The 17,119-nt window shown below is 41.2% G+C and overlaps 2 protein-coding genes across 2 annotated transcripts in view; both read right to left on the bottom strand.

Annotated features, from left to right (window-relative positions):
* The window catches only part of wu:fc21g02 (uncharacterized), a 94,127-nt gene that overhangs the window by 536 nt on the left and 76,472 nt on the right, over positions 1–17,119 (bottom strand). The window lies entirely within an intron of this gene.
* vps37c (VPS37C subunit of ESCRT-I) lies at positions 905–16,980 on the bottom strand. The gene is made up of 5 exons (XM_022218647.2): positions 15,981–16,980; positions 15,484–15,593; positions 12,335–12,506; positions 9,639–9,721; positions 905–7,930 (listed from the first exon to the last, which is right to left on the bottom strand). Exons 2-5 carry the CDS (start codon positions 15,574–15,576, stop codon positions 7,196–7,198), a joined length of 1,083 nt encoding a protein of 360 aa, XP_022074339.1. The 5' UTR covers positions 15,577–15,593; positions 15,981–16,980; the 3' UTR covers positions 905–7,195.

Genomic DNA, 17,119 nt, shown 5'->3' on the forward strand with positions numbered 1-17,119 from the left:
TGCTACTAGATCTCTGGGTGGCAATTATCTGGGCTCTAATCTGAGCTGCTGTTAACTTTCCATTTCTGAGGCGAGAGACTCGGATGAACTTCTCCTCAGAAGCAGAGGAGACTCTTGGTCTTCTTTTCCTGGATGGTCCTCATGGAGACAGTTTGGTCGTAGAGCTGGATGGTTTTTATGACTGCAGTTGGAGACACATTCAAAGTCCGTGTAGGTTCCTGGGTAGTTCCTGGTAGGTTTCTAGGTAGTTCTGAGATGGTTCTTTATAGGTTCCTGGGTAGTTCCTAGATGGTTCCTTGAGGATCCATTCAAAGTTCTTGCAGTTTTCCAGACTGACTGACTTTCAGTTCTTACAGTAATGATGGACTGTTGTTTCTCTTTACTGAGCTGAGTATAGTTGGGGTCCAACGTTAGCTGCTGGAACCTTTGTTGTGTTCTAATGGTGTTCCTGCAACCCATCAGATTTCTAGATCCTTGGAGTTCTTCATGCTAAAAATATTTATGTGCTTGAATGGGATTCTTAAATGCAAATATTGAATATTTTAAAGGATCCCAGACAGGACAAACAGGAAGTGTTAATCTGCGATCTGACCTAGCAGAAGCTTAGTCTATGGGCCTGATTCATCCCAGACAATCTTAGGGTTTAATACTAAATCTGCTGACGTTATTAAATTTCATTTTTTAAACAGAAGACACTTGTTTCATCTGGCCTCATCCTGTCTTTTAAATGTAAATTGATTCCGTTCTGTTGTATTCATCCCTGCTTTACTGTGTTATTGTATTTGTGATGATTTTAGTTTTTTATGTTGAGCATTTTTTGCTGCACAATCAGAAATAAATCATTCTTCCACAGTCTAATAAACAAATGTCATTTCACTATTTTGAGAAAAAAAACTTGGAGCAGTTTGATTTTAAATCAGCATCAGTTTAATTATTCACAACCCAAAAAAAAGAGAAAGAAAAAAATATTTAACAATCTACAGTCATCAGTATTCTTATACAATTCCTCACCATCAGAACAGATAAATCCATCTACAAGTTATTTCCCTCTGAATAATATTAATGCTAGTCTCTATTAAGACATCTCCCTTGTGCTTCTTCTAAAACACTGTAAGACTATTATTATTACTGCCATCCTCTCTGTGCCGTGTCTGAGTTGGGACTTAAAAGCTCGTCATTCACAGAATCTTTCAGCATCTCCGTTTGAAGGGAAGCTGTCTGGTTGGATCGGCTCAACGCTCAACTGAAACCATCAGGAAACTCTCTTTTATACGGTCAGTAGAAGGAAAGACTCGACTACACCACTGGTGATACAGAACTAAAGAGTAGGACATTAAAATGTCAGCAGGTCTTATTAACCCTTCAAACCCAGAGTGTGTCAGTCTAGCGCCCCCGTGTGGACGTCTGTGGCACTGAGCTCTAACTCCAGGCTGACCAATCACAGGCCCTACAGGGACAAAGAGTCTGTGGTTGGGTGTTGTAGAGAAACGAGTTCTAGTAAGGCAGCCCTTTAGAAACCATTTATAATGGTGAGTCAATCATTTATTCCTGTTTCTAGACATCTCTGCTTTTCATAAAACACAGATCTGATTTCGAATCCCTCCAAGTGGAATGCAAACGTGACCTGAATTTCAAGAAAATCAACAACTTACAAAGTGAATCAACTCTTCTCTTAATTCTCTGCCATTTTAGCCAATATTAGGAGTTGGTTGGTTGATGAAGCTAAACAGGTGTCACACATTTCCTCATCTGTTCAATAAAACCATTGCAGAAGAGGACACAATGAGATGACGTACTTAAAGCTGGCCAAAGATTATAGACATTATGTATTTATGTTTGTATTAATGTGAGAAAGATGACAGTTGGGAAAAATCCAATCCAACCAGCCACTGGACATTTGATCCCTTCAAGCTTCAGGGATGCCTCACTAGAAGATGTTAATTGACTTCTGTCCACAATAACTGATGTCAGGGTCTGTAGCTGGGAACATACAAAGACAGTCAACTATTCTTCCTTCTACACTTCTGTTGATGTGATTGTTTTATTCCAGACAGATCAGGCCACTGATTAAAAGCCATTTTCTGCGAAATACAGCTCTATTCTGGAAAACTATCCCCATTGTTCAAACAATATTTTCATGTTTGCCGTCCCAGTCACATGATGTCTGGAGGCTCTTCTGTGGAAATCATTTCTTTTGGGACATACCTCAGTTCAGCAACATCTGCCATCTTTTAGCAATGATTCAGAAAATGAACAACCATGTTGAGGCTATAACAATGCCCGGCTCAGACTACATGATATTGGAGTCAGATTAGGCTGAGAGTCATGACAATCTCCACCCTAACCGTGAGCTTAGTGATGCCATCAAGATGAAGGAATCAGGAACATCTGGAAGCTGTGGTCAGCTGCTTTCTCCAAAGGTAACTTTGGATTTATTGGGTTTCTAGTGGATTACTGGATGTCTAAAGCGTAAACTGAAGACAAAAAGAGTGACTGTGGCCCTGCCTGTGGCCTACAGGAAGAGGACAGTATGGGTCGTCTGTCCTTCAGCCTGTCTGGACGGTCACCAAGCTTTCTGCGGTCCCATTAGTCAACATCACAGAAAGAATGTAGGAGTGTGAGGTTGTCACTGGGACGTTGTAAGCAGAGATGGAGCACTTGTTCTCATCCACTATAATCCCAGACAGTGTAAATAAATAGACGTATTAATGTGTGATACCATCTTTTGGTTGGTCTGAAGCAGCGTAAGAGCAGTGCTGATGGTTCTGTTTGGAGCAAGAACCTTCCAACTACAAAAAGTAGGGTAGTACCTCTCATTCATCTCCCAGTAAACCCACTGAAGCCAACAGGAACTAGCTACAGCGATCATCATCAAAAACAATGTAAACTTCTTGTCAGGGAACCTACTTAACCACAAAAATTGGTTTACCTAGAAAACGTCAAAACTTTCCATCAGCGTCGGAATGAAGCAGCAATCATTTCCGAAACGACCACCGGCTAGCTTAGCAGAGGGACCACAGTTAGCCAGAGACGATCCTGGGACATTAATGAAAACAGAAATAAAAGACACCAGTGACCTTCAAGAGAGATGCAGCATCCTTGTAAACTTTGGTAGCCGCTAACTATGATGAACAACATGGGATAGAAGTACCAGTAGTCACGCTCAGACTCCATTTTACGCCCTGAATCTGTGAGGAGACGCTGACATCATGTAGTCTGAACCTGGCATAAGAGCTCTGGGTAAAACTACAGCCTTGTTGGGTAAAACTAACTCTGGAAAAAACTAAAGATTCTGTGTTTAAGTCCCTGACATGCAATCCATTACCGTACGCTTTTTATCGACCTATCACAAAATAACCACCTTTCCAGTGATTCCCTGTTTGGTTTCTAGGGAGACTAGAAAACACTGAAGTCTTAACAGCAGTACAGTGTTCCAAAGGCAGTCATTTCACATCTCATCTGACTGACAAAGGAAATATTGACGTTTGGAAACTCATCTGTGACAATATGAGAGCACCAGGAGGAGAAAGTTTCAACGTGAAGGGATCGTTGTTTGGTGAAAATGTTGAAGAAACTGGAGGAAATGTTAAAATATTCAACTTCCATGTTTAGTTCGGAGGGTCTTCCACAGCGGAATACAAATTTAGAAAGGATTATTTACGAATCTCACATCACTGCAGCTGCATTTTTATTTAAACTGTGATTGAATTTCCACAAAACTGATGGCCAGCCTTGATACGTTCACTCCATTAAACTACACATGCCACACTTATTCTTACTCATGGCGCGAATGGAAGGGAAGTCAAACCGTTTTCCTCTGGGATCGTCGCTGTCGGGCGTCAGTTCGTGCTCAACGAGCAGGGATGGACAGAAGAGAGGGATGGATGGGAGGAAGGGGAAGAAGGGATGATTTTCTGGAGGACAAGAAGAATGCAGTGGACAAATGTCTAACATGTTTGTGTTCAACTTAGCGTGTGAACGGCGAAGGTTTGGGCAAGCATCAGTGTCTTCAGGTAGGGTTTGACCAAAGAACTCCTCTAAACCTTCATTAGACCGTTTACATCTCACATTGAATGCTTCTAACCAGCTAAAAAACATTTCCTGTTTCCTGTTCTTAGCGCTGGAAATGGTCCAATCCCCGTTAGCTCCCCAAACATGCCGGCAGCCCAGAGATCGGAAAGGGGAAAGTATCTTAAGGCCGAAGCACTTCAGTTCTGGTACGGTGATTAGGTTACGTTTGTTCACACCAGGGGTATCCAACATGAGGCCCGTGGTCCAAAAGTGGTCCTCCAGAGGGTCCAATCCGGCCCTCAAAGTCTAAAAATTGTAAATTAGTAAAACTATAAATTTAAAATCATTTCTAGACCATGACAAGTTGTTTGGATCAGAAAGTAAAATACTAGATTGTTCATTGTTCTTTTGTCTCATTTTTGTAATATTTTGTCTGTTTTTGCTGTTTTTTTGTCCTTATTTTGTCAGATTTTTGTTGTTTGTGTCATGTTTTTGCTGTTTTTTGTTTTTTGTCTCACTTGTGTTGTCCATTTCTTTGTTTGCTTCTCACCTTTGTCAGTTTTGGCTTCGCTTGTGTCATTTGTGTAATTTTTGTCGTTTGTCCATTTTTTTTGGCTCTAATTTTTTTATCTCATTTTTTGTCCTTATATTTGTTTTGTGTCGTTTGTCTAATTTTGTGTCATTTTGTGTCTTGTTTTTCTTGGTTTTTGTCGGACTTTTGTCTGGTTTTGTCATTTTTTGTTTCCTTTTCGTCTCACTTGTGTTTTTGTCTTATTTTTGTCATCTTGTTTTGCTTTATTCATTGTTTTGCGTGCCATTTTTTGTCTCGTTTTTGTAATTTGTCCATTTTTTTGTTGCTCTGTAACTTGTTTGTCTAATTTTTTGACATTTTGTGTCTCATTTCCGCAGGATTTTGTCTTTCTTAATCTGACTTTGTCATTTTGATCATACAGTAAAGCTGGTCCGGTCCACTGCAAATCAAATTGGGCTGAAAGTGGAATTTAATTGAGTTTGACACCCCTGGTTTACGCGATTTAATGCATCCTTTAGCTGTTTAAGTTGAGTCATGCCAAAGATCTGCTTCTGACAGCAGTAAATTCTGTAAAAATGTAAAAAGGTCTTGATAAAGAAACAGAGACACCTTACGGTAGGGATGCACATCGGTAGAGCTCTTCATGACTCATCCAAGCTGCACCAACCTCTATTTTTAGAGCATCACAGAACCATGCGTAATGGAAAAGGTGCTGCTTGCTGCATTGACTCCACACACACACACACAAAAAAATCACTTGCAAGTTCTGCTGTTCCTCTCGGTGCTACAGTATGTTAAGACAACGGCAGTTTTCAGTGAAGAAAACTCTGGTAAATCCTGCCGATGCTCCACGTAGCGGTAAACAGCTCAGGACCAAAACCAGAGCAAAGAGGAAACTCATGTTTCTGGTTCTGCTTCCTTAAATGTTCACTGACATTAGAATCAGAACAGTGGAATATTTTGGAGACTTAAACCACAGGGGGGCCTGGAAAGTGTGGTTTATTACTGACTTGTTTTTGTTGTTTTTTTTATCTGACTTTTGTCGTTTTGATCATATAGTTAAAACTAGTCCGGTCCAGTGTTTTTGTCATTTTGTTTCATTTTTGTAATATTTTGTGTTTTTGTTGCTTTTTTGTCTGACTTCTGTTGTCTGCTTCATGTTTTTGTCGTTTTGTTTCTCATTTTGTGTTTTTGTCTTGTTTTCGTCGTTTGTCCATTTTTTGTCGCTTTGTAACTTTTTTGTCAAGTTTTTGGCCTCTTTTTTGTTTTGTTTGTCAATTTTTTTGTCGTTTTGTCTTGTTTTCACAATGTCTTGTTTTTGTTGGGGTTTTTTTTTCTGACTTTTGTCGTATTGATCATATAATAAAAACTGGTCCGGCCGCTGAACTAAAATGACTTTGACACCCCCGGGTTACAGCGTAAACCTTCGTCCCATTAGGTAACACACATTTTCTTTCCTGTTCTTCCCTCTTCAGTAGCTCTTTATTAAATTAAGAACAATCCTGAGAACTAAAGAATAGATGGCCCAAACTAAAGACTCACAGCTCTGGACCCCAGCTAGCTAGTGCGTTAGCATGCTCCAGCTACTGTGAGCAGCTAGCGTTCCAGATATGAAGGGGAAAATTTTATACGAATTTTGGGAAAATTTGTTCAAGACAATCCAAGTAGATTCCCGTTTCCATTCACGGCTGAACATCAGGAGTTCTTTCCATCTGTTTCTATTGCACTTGGTCACATATTGCTTTTATGAACTTTTCCACACCAAAGTCTAAAAATGTCTTCTACGATATTTCAAGATTTTTCTAAATTTTTTGGCATTTCCACGCAGGTTTTTTTTAAAATGTGAAAACTACAAACATAAAAGTAAGTGGATCAATGTGAAGATCAAACTTCACTGCACCGGTTTGTGGTGAAACACTGATGCTAACACAAAGCTGCAGCTAACTTCCTGTTAGGATTAAATCAGAGGAGAGGAGCGAATCACTGCCGCCATCAGAAGCTTCTGAGGTTAAAGAAAGTAAAGTGTGACTCTGGATTCCCACTGCCGACCGGTTATACACCCCCACAATCATGCACATTAATCATTAAACAAGAGTTCTACTTTGTGGCAGCCATTCGTTTTTCCATTTTTAATCCATCTGTTGGAGCCCGTGAGTGATAAAAGTCAAACCTTCCAACAGGAGCCCTGTGCACCACACGGACTCGCTCAGTCGGCTATCTGACACTGACGTAGTGTTACAAAGACTGATTTTCGTCACGTATTTGTCATAAAGGGGAGTGCACTTGTGTGTTTATAAGGACTTTCTGATTGCCAAAGAGCAATACACACACTAGAAATGAAAGGAGAGGTAAGAGCGGGCGCATGGAGGGCCGGATAAAGTGTTTGAACACTTAAACACAACGCAACAACCTGAGACTAGTGAGGGCGAGTGAGGACGATGCTGGAGGGGGACAGGAAAGAGGGACAGACCGTTGGAGAAAGAGAGAAATAGTGCAACAAAGAGAAGTAAAGCAAGAGACCTCTGGAGTGTGGGAGCATCAGGAGAAAGGAAGAAGTTAGGGCGAGGAGAGTGGAGCTGAGGGAGGGAAGCGAAAAGGGTGAAACAGCAAAGAGGGGAGCTCAGAGGAACTGAGAGAGGAGCTTTAGTGCTTTCAGGAGTACTGCTGTGGAACTCCATATCCTGGTCTGTAGATGGGTCTCCCCGTTGGTGACTGAGAATTGGAATAGGCGGGCCCTGCTGGATAGCTGTAGCCCCCGTAGCTGTAGGAGGCCGGGTAGGGGGCAGGGCCGCTCTGGGGGTGGTTGGGGGTGTACTGGCCGAACGCCGAGCCTCCGTGAGGGGCGGGGAAGGAGGGCTGAGCTGGGTAAGGACAGGCGGCTGAAGCCGGAGGCCCAAAGGCGGGCCTGGGGCCGGAGAAGCTCCCTGTGGGGTTGAAGGGCGAGCCTGAACCTGGGTAAGGAGGGAACTGTGACGGCGGATTGGCCGGGATGGAGGCTGCTGCTACCACCACAGGGGGAGGGTTCGGTGGGGAGACGGGGTAGGGGCTGTAGGGCAGGCCGGAGGACGGCCCGGCAGACGACGAGGCTGGATGGGAGGTGTTCTGGTAGCTGGAGGACACAGGTTTGGAGTTCGGCTGCTGCTGATTGGTGGTGGACGCCGTCGTCGTGTGCTGATTCCACGGCGAGGGCGTGGAGGCGGCGTCCTGGCTGATGACGCCTGCTGATGACGTCATGGCGGTGGGAGTGCTCTCGCTTCTCTGTCGCAGGATCTCCTGGAGTTTCTCTATCCGCACACGCCTTTTGTGGGCAAGAGAGCGCAGTGAGAGGAAACGGTCGAGGAAAGAGTCCAGCGGCAGAGACCCGTCCAGAAACTCATCGGCTAGAGCCTGCAGATGAGACAGGAAGTCAGGATTATTACCGAGGTAGCACCAAACTCCCTCTGAACTGGCTTCTAAAGGTACCTCACAGCAAACACTTCTAACTGTATTACTGCTAAGGTCACATCTTACAAAGACTACTTAAACCTACAGATCCCACAGCAAAGACTCAGTGGAACTACAGGTGGTACATCTTTCATTACTGACATTACAATCTTTTCTTTTTTAATACTTGTCCACCTTTATTTTGGATGACAGACTAAATCCTCCTCAAGACTCTTCTAGAGTGATGCTCTACCATGCTTTTTGAAATATCCAAAAGGAGTTCTGTAGGATTCTAGTCAGTAGGGTGGGCCTGAATAGTGGTTTCTGGCCTCCGAATATTCGGGCCCTATTAAAGCTGCTGTCCGGAGTTTGAATCACAGCGTCTCCCAAAACACTGTTGGTCCCTCCCTCTGATTTCGCCCCTTTATTTGTGCATGTGCGCAGTACATGAGAGGAGTGCCCGGAGTGCTGCAGCATCTCGCCTGTTTTGCCGTTTTCCACTCTTCTACATTTAGTAAATTTAGTAAATAATAAAGGAATTACGTTAGAATGCTGTATTGAGTCTAACTTGTCCTAATACCAAAATAACATGAATCTGCTAGGACGAACGAGTAAAGTTTCAATATGTGATTACACTCGTGTATCCCTCTGGATGACGTTGTTTATCAAACTTAGTGCATTTACACGTGTATATGTGTTAGATTGTTTATTTATTTCTATCTAGAGTTCAGAATTGCATGACTCCTCTGACGAAGAGTATGTCCCAGACGCCCCAACATCTTCCTCCAGAGGTCGGGCATCTAAACGAAGCCGTCAGGCGGGCTATCCGAATATTCGTTCCGCCCCATAACGTCCGATGGGGGGGGGGGGGGGGGGGGGGGGGGGGGCTTTTGGCGGAGACAGCCCGAATATTCTGTTTGCTGTCTAGTATGGCAGTGATGTTTTTCTCAAGAATAATGGCAAGAAAAGTCTCGGTCTCCTCTTCTGTCCAAACTTACCGCGCCATGTTTACTCCGAGAGAACGGGTCATGTGACCAGGTACGTCACGTCCGGTGATGTATAATTGCGGAAAAAGTGTTTCCATTGCGCTTTTGCGATATTTTTCAATATTGAAACATCTGAAAAACCACCTCATGAGAGTGTAAAAACTTTTTAGCGATATTTTAGTCCTTTATCGAAAGGAAACGTGAATATTCGATACCAAAATTAATATCCGGATACCGACGTAGCGAACAAATATTCGGGTATTCGGGTCCAGCTGTACTAGTCAGGCACCTTACTTTTACAGGTCCTAGCTGTCACTGCTGTGTCTTTTAGAAACTCTTGTGCTGTGGATTGATAACATGTCAACCAGTCTGTCCACAAACATTCAGGAATGGGCTTCCAGTATTCAGCTGGGTTCTAATTTGGGTTTCCTGCTTGGACACCACCCCTAGAGGCTGCCATTATGTACTGTCCAACAAAGCTGTGACGAGTCTAAAGCACCAGATCTGTTTTTCAGAATCGGACAGTCGACGCAGCTCATTGTCCGTCCATCATTTTAGGAGGACAGCTGTACTGTGGCCCATTCTGACCGTATCCTGTTCCGTCAGACTTTGAAATGCCGTGGCAGCTCTCTGTTCTTCTTTATCACCCTCACAGGTGTACCTACTAAAGAAAGGTGAACACTAACCTCTGACTCGGCCTCCGTTTTGCTGCCCTCTGTCTGTAGTCTGGAGAGCAACGCCTGAGGAGACGCCTGTCCCACCATCCCATCTGAGGAGTTAGAAATAAAACAGCATTAATTCCAGCACAGTGCAGAAAAGACTGGTTCAGGCTGATGAATACTGGGCAGTAACGTTCTCAAACTGATGGTGAGCATGTACACAGTCCACTCAGTCTTCATCTGCTCCATGCGCTAACATTTAGAGTTGTTTAAACACCGACTTTGGAACGATAACGACGATAAACTTCATTATTACCCAAAGAACTCTTAATTTTCCATGATAGAATAGCTGCATGTTCACACTGGGCTGATTAGTTTTGATTTTCTGTCTTCTTCGTTCATACATTAACCATAAAACTTAGATTTTTCTACATCTTCTTTCAACTCGGTTGCCCTTTTTATGTTTTTATGTTTTTACATGTGACGATGTTTTTATGTGTTTTGTATGAGCTGCCGGATACAACAATTTCCCTATGGGGATAAATAAAGTATCTATCTATGACCACACCCCCTCTTAGTGCAGCAGATAACTGCAAAATACCCCCATAATACTTCGGTTTGTGATGCAAGCATGAAATTTGGCACAAATACTCTTTGAGGTCAACTTTTTGTAAAAAAGGCATTAGACACGCAAAATTCCAAGATGGCGACCATTTTTCAAGATGGCCGCCATCTTGATTAAAAAGTTCAATTTTCAAGCCAAGTATTTGAATGAAAGATTATATTTTGCATGTATATCTAGGTTTTATGGACTAAAGTATCTAAAAGAAAGGTTTTCTGGGCTAGAGTACCTAATCAAATGATCAAAGCAAAGATGGCATCCAAGATGGCTGCCATGAAATCTATAAATCTCAATGTCTTAACAACTGTGCTGAAGGGCTCTGCATGGCAGGAGTCAAGCCCCAGTGTGTGCTGAACATGGCAGGGACACTTAGAAATCCAATCCTGATTACGCAGAGTTGTGTGATGTTTGTGGCATACGCGAATAAGACCTGAAACAAATTCTGACTTTTCCACGTTGCCATTACCACAACAACCCCACCACAGGCCAACTGACCATGCGCATGTGTTTGTAGGCTTGTCTCATTTTTGTCTGTTTTTTGTTTTTTTCTAACTTTGTCAGATTTTTGTCGTTTGTCTCGTTCTTGTCCTTTTGTTTCTCGCTTTTGTAATTTTTTGTCTCATTTGTGTAACTTTTTGTCTTGTTTGTGTCGTTTGTCCGTTTTTTTTGGCGCTTTGCATATTTTTTGTCTCCTTTTTTGTTTTGTTTCGTGTCGTTTATCTAGTTTTTTGTCATTTTTTTTCTGGCTTCTGTCATTTTGTGTCTCATTTGTTGATATTTTTGTCTTGTTTTTGTTGTTTATTGTCTCTTTTTTGTGAGTTTCGTCTCATGTTTTTGTTGTTTTGTTTCATGTTCTCACTTTGTGCCTTGTTCCTGTCATTTGTGTAACTTTTTGTCTTGTCTGTGTCGCTTGTCCATTTTTTTGTTCGCTGTATATGTTTTTGTCTAATTTTTTAAACCTTTTTTATTTTGTTTCGAGTTGTTCATGTAATTTTTTGTCATTGTATGTCTCATCTTTGTAACATTTTGTCTGTTTTTGTTGCTTTCTGTCTTCCTTTTGTGGTTGTGATCCTCCAGTAAATCCTCTCTGGTTCAGTTCCAGGTGACTAAATGTTGTGTTCCTTTGTAGACACTCTGTGATCTGGAAGTTTAATGTGGAAATGATAAACTGAGGATGAATTTATTATTCTTCATAAATTTCAGGTTGTTCATGATGTTTAATAAAAGATAATTCCTTAAATGTGAACATTTTTGCTCTAAAACAAAGGAACCATCAGGAGTTGTGGTTATTTACAGGTTATTACGCTGTGGTTTTACTGGTTTTACTGGTTTTACTGGTTTTACTGGGGATCAGACTGGACTGAATGTGGAACCTGGACTAAGATAAGTTTGACTCTCCTGATACAGAACATGTAGAAGTTTAACTTTTTTAATTATGCTATAAAAAAACAAGAACCTTTTTTATATTTTATTTTTGTACCTGTAGAGTTTCAGATTAAAGCTCAGGTACTTATAGTAGTGAGATTAAATAAAGTTAAAAATAGAGATCTCAGGTCCTGTCAGGTATGCAGTCGCTGAGCAGTGGAGGGAAAAAATATGCCTTAATATGCAAATGTTATGCAAATCACACCCAAAGGTATGCAAATGAGATGTGAGAGAGACTCCTCCCCTCCACACCAGAACAGAGACAGAAAGTCGTCATCAACATTGAAAAAAAAACAACAGATTGACTTTAAAAGCACAGACTTGAACTGATGGCCAATCCTACATCTGTTTTAGCCCCACAGCACGGTAACATGTCTGATACTGAACCGTGGGAAGTCAAGTTTACAGAATCAACAGGTGGAGCAGTTAAAGAAAACTGAAGTGAAAAATGTCCTGTATTAACCTGGGAGATGTGGAGATGTAAAAAAAAAAAACATGAGAGCTTTAACAGAATCACCTAAAGGAAAACGAAGAGGTTTATGACATTTTAGGGTTTGCAGAAGTCTCTGTGAAGTTAAACAAAGATGGAACAATATCAGTAGTCTGAACACTGATCATATTTTCTGGACTTTCTTAGACAGACAGAATCCCATTAACAGTCCATCCGTCGTCCTACCTCTCAGGGAGCTGTGCTGTCTGTAGGTTTCTCTGACGGCTTCCAGCTGAGAATATCTCTCCACCAGCAGCTCCTTCTGTGTCTCCAGACGAGGCTTCATGTCCAGGTTCTGCTCAGCCAGGCTGCGGTTCGACGCCAACGCCATCTCTCTCTCCAGCTGGATGTTCTGGATCTGAGGCCAAGCAGGACAGGGAATCATTATTTTATCTTTTAGAGTATTTTATGCATTTCAGACATGCTACAGGAGTATAAAAGCAAACGAGAAAAGAAATACACAGAACAGCTAAACTAAATCACAAAATAAAGTCTGAAAATGAGTCGGAAGAAGTTTCACTTTGGTTCCTCCCTGCCACACATCTGCACATCTAACTTCCTTCTAAACATCAACCCTTCTACTTTTGGACCTCTGTGCAAACTCCAGAACACGTTCACTGTTCCACATTAACCCTGGTGTCGCCTGCAGGTCAAAATAACCCGTTTTAAAGTTTGAAAATGTAGGGAAAGAAATATATTTTCACAGTAAAAACTTCTGATGTCCACATTTCAACATTTTTAACATTTTTTTGGCGGAAAAAAAAGAAATGTTAAAAATTTTGCTAAAGAACATTCACATAAAAATCAAGTTATCGAAATCGATTTTTATGTGAATGTTCTTAAAGAAAATATTAGAAGTTTCACTGATATATATAGAATCATTTTAGATATTTTTAGGAATTTTACTCCTTTTTTGAAAATATTTACATGAATTTTCTTGCCAAATTTGGGGGATTTTTATTGAATAAAACTTTTAAGGGAAACGTTTAAGTAATTAAACCTTCAGGAATTTTCTTCCTGAAGGTTTTGCAAATTTTCAGAAATTTGGAGAATTTTTTGCTGAATTTTTGGATTTTTTTCAGACAAGGAAACTGTATTTTTTGGTGCCCATAAATGAAGACAACAGGAGGGTTAACCCTTTAAGCGTCAGTGCAGGCGGTACACCTACTAATTTGCATAGGAATTTCAAGAATGTCCGACGGCTGCAAACGTGATTATACAAACACTATACGCCGATGGAAAGCTTAGATTCTCATGAATCCGCCGGTATAAACCACTTTCAGATGCGATTACCACAGCGGGTGAGAAAAACACATTTGTCCGACAAAAACAAATATTCATCCATCCGTTCTCTGTACACGACTTCAACGCACACAGCGCGACTCACATTTCCGGGTTCATTATTACACACACAAAAAAAGATTCCACAACAAACGGCCATAATCCAACCTTTTACATCCAGATGACACAAGCCAGTAAACTATTTTGTCCAAAACATGTCCTGAAGTCGGTATAAAATCCCCGAATCGGTCGTTTTCAAGGAAATGCACCTCGCGATGCCCGTCCAATATTCCCTGAATTTTTCGTAATTTTTTTTATTTAAAAATAGAATATTAGCGATTTTTTGTACTGAAAACGGCTGGAATTGACTGAAGCTTAAAGGGTTAATATATTTACAAAGCAATCTTTTTTTTAGAGTAATTTTTCAGTTGTATTCGTTCTGAGATCTCCATCCAGACCGTTTATCCACACATTGAACATCTAGTCTTCATAGATCTAGTTCTAGATGAAGTAAAACACAGTACTGACAGGAACGCCTCCATCTAAGAGGACTGGTTGTACGGACAGAAATACTAATCAGATCAGGATTGTCATGAATAAGTGGCTCAAGTTTCTTTTTTACATGGTGCCAGAGTAAACAGAGCTTCCGCCTGAATGTGAATCCTGAGGTAGGCCAGGAAACAGAAAACTATGATCCTTTTTCAGAATCGCTTCCTGGTCTCAACATGTATGGCTGAACTTCTCACACATTACTGTCCACTGTAGCGCAGAGCAGCTTTACAGCCTCACATCTGACTCATCACACCAAAGTTCACACTTTTACCGCTCTGAACGGGTCTAATGTTCAGCCTTTGTGTTCCCTGGCAGCTGATGCTGGAGTTTATGGCTAAATTCTGGGAAGCACTGATGGAGGCTCTGAGCTGAGGAGCCGCTAATGACATATTTCTGACACTCTATAGCAGAGAAGTCCAACTCATTTTAGTTCAGGTTCCACATTCAGATCAGTCTGATCTGAAGTGGGCCGGACCAGTTAAATTACAGCAAATTAACACATAAAACTCCAAGCTTTCCTTTGTTTTTGTGCAAAAGAAGCATGTTCTTCAAATGTTCACATTTAATGAATAAAAAATTATGAACAACCTGAAGTTTCTTCAGAAAAATAAATTCAGTTTCATCAACATTCATCCTCAGTTTATCATTTCCCCATAACAACTTCCAGATCACAGAGTGTCTACAAAGGAACACAACGTTTAGTCATGATCAAAACAACAACATTCAGACGAGAAAAATACAAAAAAAAACATCAAAAAACGACAAAATATTACAAAGATGAGGCAGAAAATGACAAAGAATTAGACAAACAACACAAAACAAAACAGAAAAGAGGCAAAAAAAATCTGACAAAAAAAGTTACAAGGTCCCAAAAAAATTTGACAAATGACAAAAATTAGACAAAAAATATGCAAACCGATACACATAACAATGAAAAAAGTGAAACACAAAATGAGAAAAATAAGACAAAAAACACAAGTGTGACAAAAAGGAAACAAAATGACAAAAACAAAGGACAAAAGTCAGACAAAAAACAAAAACAGACAAAATATTACAAAAATGAGACACAAAACAACAAAAGAACAATCCAGTATTTTACTTTCTGATCCAAACAACTTGTCATGGTCTAGAAATGATTTTAAATTTATAGTTTTACTAATTTACAATCTGTCTTCTCTGTAATTTTTACACTTTGAGGGCCGGATTGGACCCTCTGGAGGACCACTTTTGGACCACGGGCCTCATGTTGGACACCCCTGGTCTATGTGGATTCAGTCCCACCTCACTCCTCCTTCTCTCTTCGTTAACATGCCGATGTCACAAATTAATTTCCTATTAAGGATCAATAAAGTACATATCCTATTCTGTTCTATTTCTCAGAATGACAGTGCAGCTGAGTGCTCAACCAACCAAACACCCGTAAAGGAAATTCCTCAACCCCTCATAAACTATCTCCCTAAACTCTGACACAGCGCTGTGAAGATGTGAAACACCATCTTTACCTCATCGGACTCCAGCGCCATAGACTCCACCCTCTCCGGGTTGTCCAGCAGCTCCTGCAGCTCTGATTGGCTGAGATCCTGGAGCTTCTCCATTTGATTTGCCAGGATGGCTGTCCGTCACAGAGAACCCAGGAAATGAGAGTTAAAAACAATGTTTGGAAACAGAAAGTGGACAGCATAAGGCCTTTTCCCCTGCATTTTAATGATACTAATCTTGAGCCCAGAATTATTATTCCAATGTTGAAAACTAAAGGCATCAGAAGCCGTGTCAGGTATCCATCTACTCCCTTAATAAAACTACCGTCATGTCGGTGACAAACGTGGGCTTTAGTTTGACGATCAGAGAAGACAAGGACACTTTCAGAATGTAATACTGTCCAGATAGAGCAGCTAATGAGGACGGTAAAGTCTAAATACACACACAATGTCTACGTTAGTGACTGTAGGCCACAAAACAGCTGAAGCAAGCAAACGGCTGGAACAGAAGCGGGACTCACACGGGGCTAGCAAACCAGACTCGGTGCGACACTGAGCGGTGGTGACATCCAACACCACCTCCTTATTTCCACTGACAGCTGACGTGACACGTCCTCAGGATCTCCGACCTTCCTTCCCACACGGAATCCAGCTCAGTGGAAACAAGCCGAGTGGTTTTCGACGCCCTGTGGCCGGGGAGCTAGCTAGCTACTCGTCCAGTCCCACCTGACGGTTCGGCGGTGAATCCAGTGACAGCAGCGGTCGGTATGATCGCAATGTCAGGCACTCAGCCGCCGTCAACTTCCAGGAAAGCCCGACGGTTTACTGACCGAAAACGGAGCTCAGAACGACGCCGCTCGGTCCTGACGACGACCACCAAACGTCTGTGTATCTAGAAAACACTTACTGTGATAAACAGACGACAGCAGTTGGCAGAATTTATCACAGAATGGAGGAAATCCGACTAAAAATAGCAAAGTTTCACTCCACACTGACAGGAACGGCCGCCATATTTGGAAGCGTCTACGATCTGCGGGTGTGAACGACACAGAAAGACTCTAAAACCGCAGCTTTAGACTTCAGCAACCTCTTGATTTATGTTTAGAAACGTTTCTAATAATTATCGTGTTTCGATACACTTAGGCGTAATTATTTTACCACATCCAGTCTTTAATGTGATGTCCCCCCCCCGCGCCCTGCTAATGGTACGGTCCGGTGCTCAGCTGATATAAGGGAAACCCCCACGTGACAGCGACTGTTTTATTTTTGTCATTCTGTGTTTTTGCTTTATTCATGGTTTTCTGTTTTTTGTCGTTTATCCATTTTTTTGCTGTTTTGTAAAAGTTTTTGTCATTTTTGTCTCTTTTTGTTTGTCAATTTGTTTGTTGTTTAGTGTCTCATTTTTGTAATATTTTGCTTGTTTTTGATGTTTTTGTGTGACTTTTGTCATTCATGTCATGTTTTTGTTGCTTTGTTTCTCATTTTTGTCATTTTGTGTGTTTTTTGTCAGGTTTTTGTCGGTTGTTCACATTTTTTGTCACTTCTTAACTTTTTTGTCTAATTTTTTGTCTTTTTTGTTTTGTTTTATGTCGTTTGTCAATTTTTTTGTCATTTTGTGTCTTGTTTTTGTCATTGTGTGTCTCATTTTTGTGATATTTTG

The sequence above is a fragment of the Acanthochromis polyacanthus genome, chromosome 3 (assembly GCF_021347895.1).
Source record: "Acanthochromis polyacanthus isolate Apoly-LR-REF ecotype Palm Island chromosome 3, KAUST_Apoly_ChrSc, whole genome shotgun sequence".
Lineage (NCBI taxonomy): Eukaryota > Metazoa > Chordata > Actinopteri > Pomacentridae > Acanthochromis > Acanthochromis polyacanthus.

Coding starts and splice junctions, on each gene's coding strand:
- vps37c (XM_022218647.2), bottom strand. CDS start 15,576: ATGGAGAAGCTCCAGGATCTCAGCCAATCAGAGCTGCAGGAGCTGCTG. Junction 12,507..15,483: donor TGGCGCTGGAGTCCGATGAG/GTAAAGATGGTG, acceptor GCTTGGCCTCAG/ATCCAGAACATCCAGCTGGA. Junction 7,931..9,638: donor AAACGGAGGCCGAGTCAGAG/GTTAGTGTTCAC, acceptor TCTCATCTGCAG/GCTCTAGCCGATGAGTTTCT.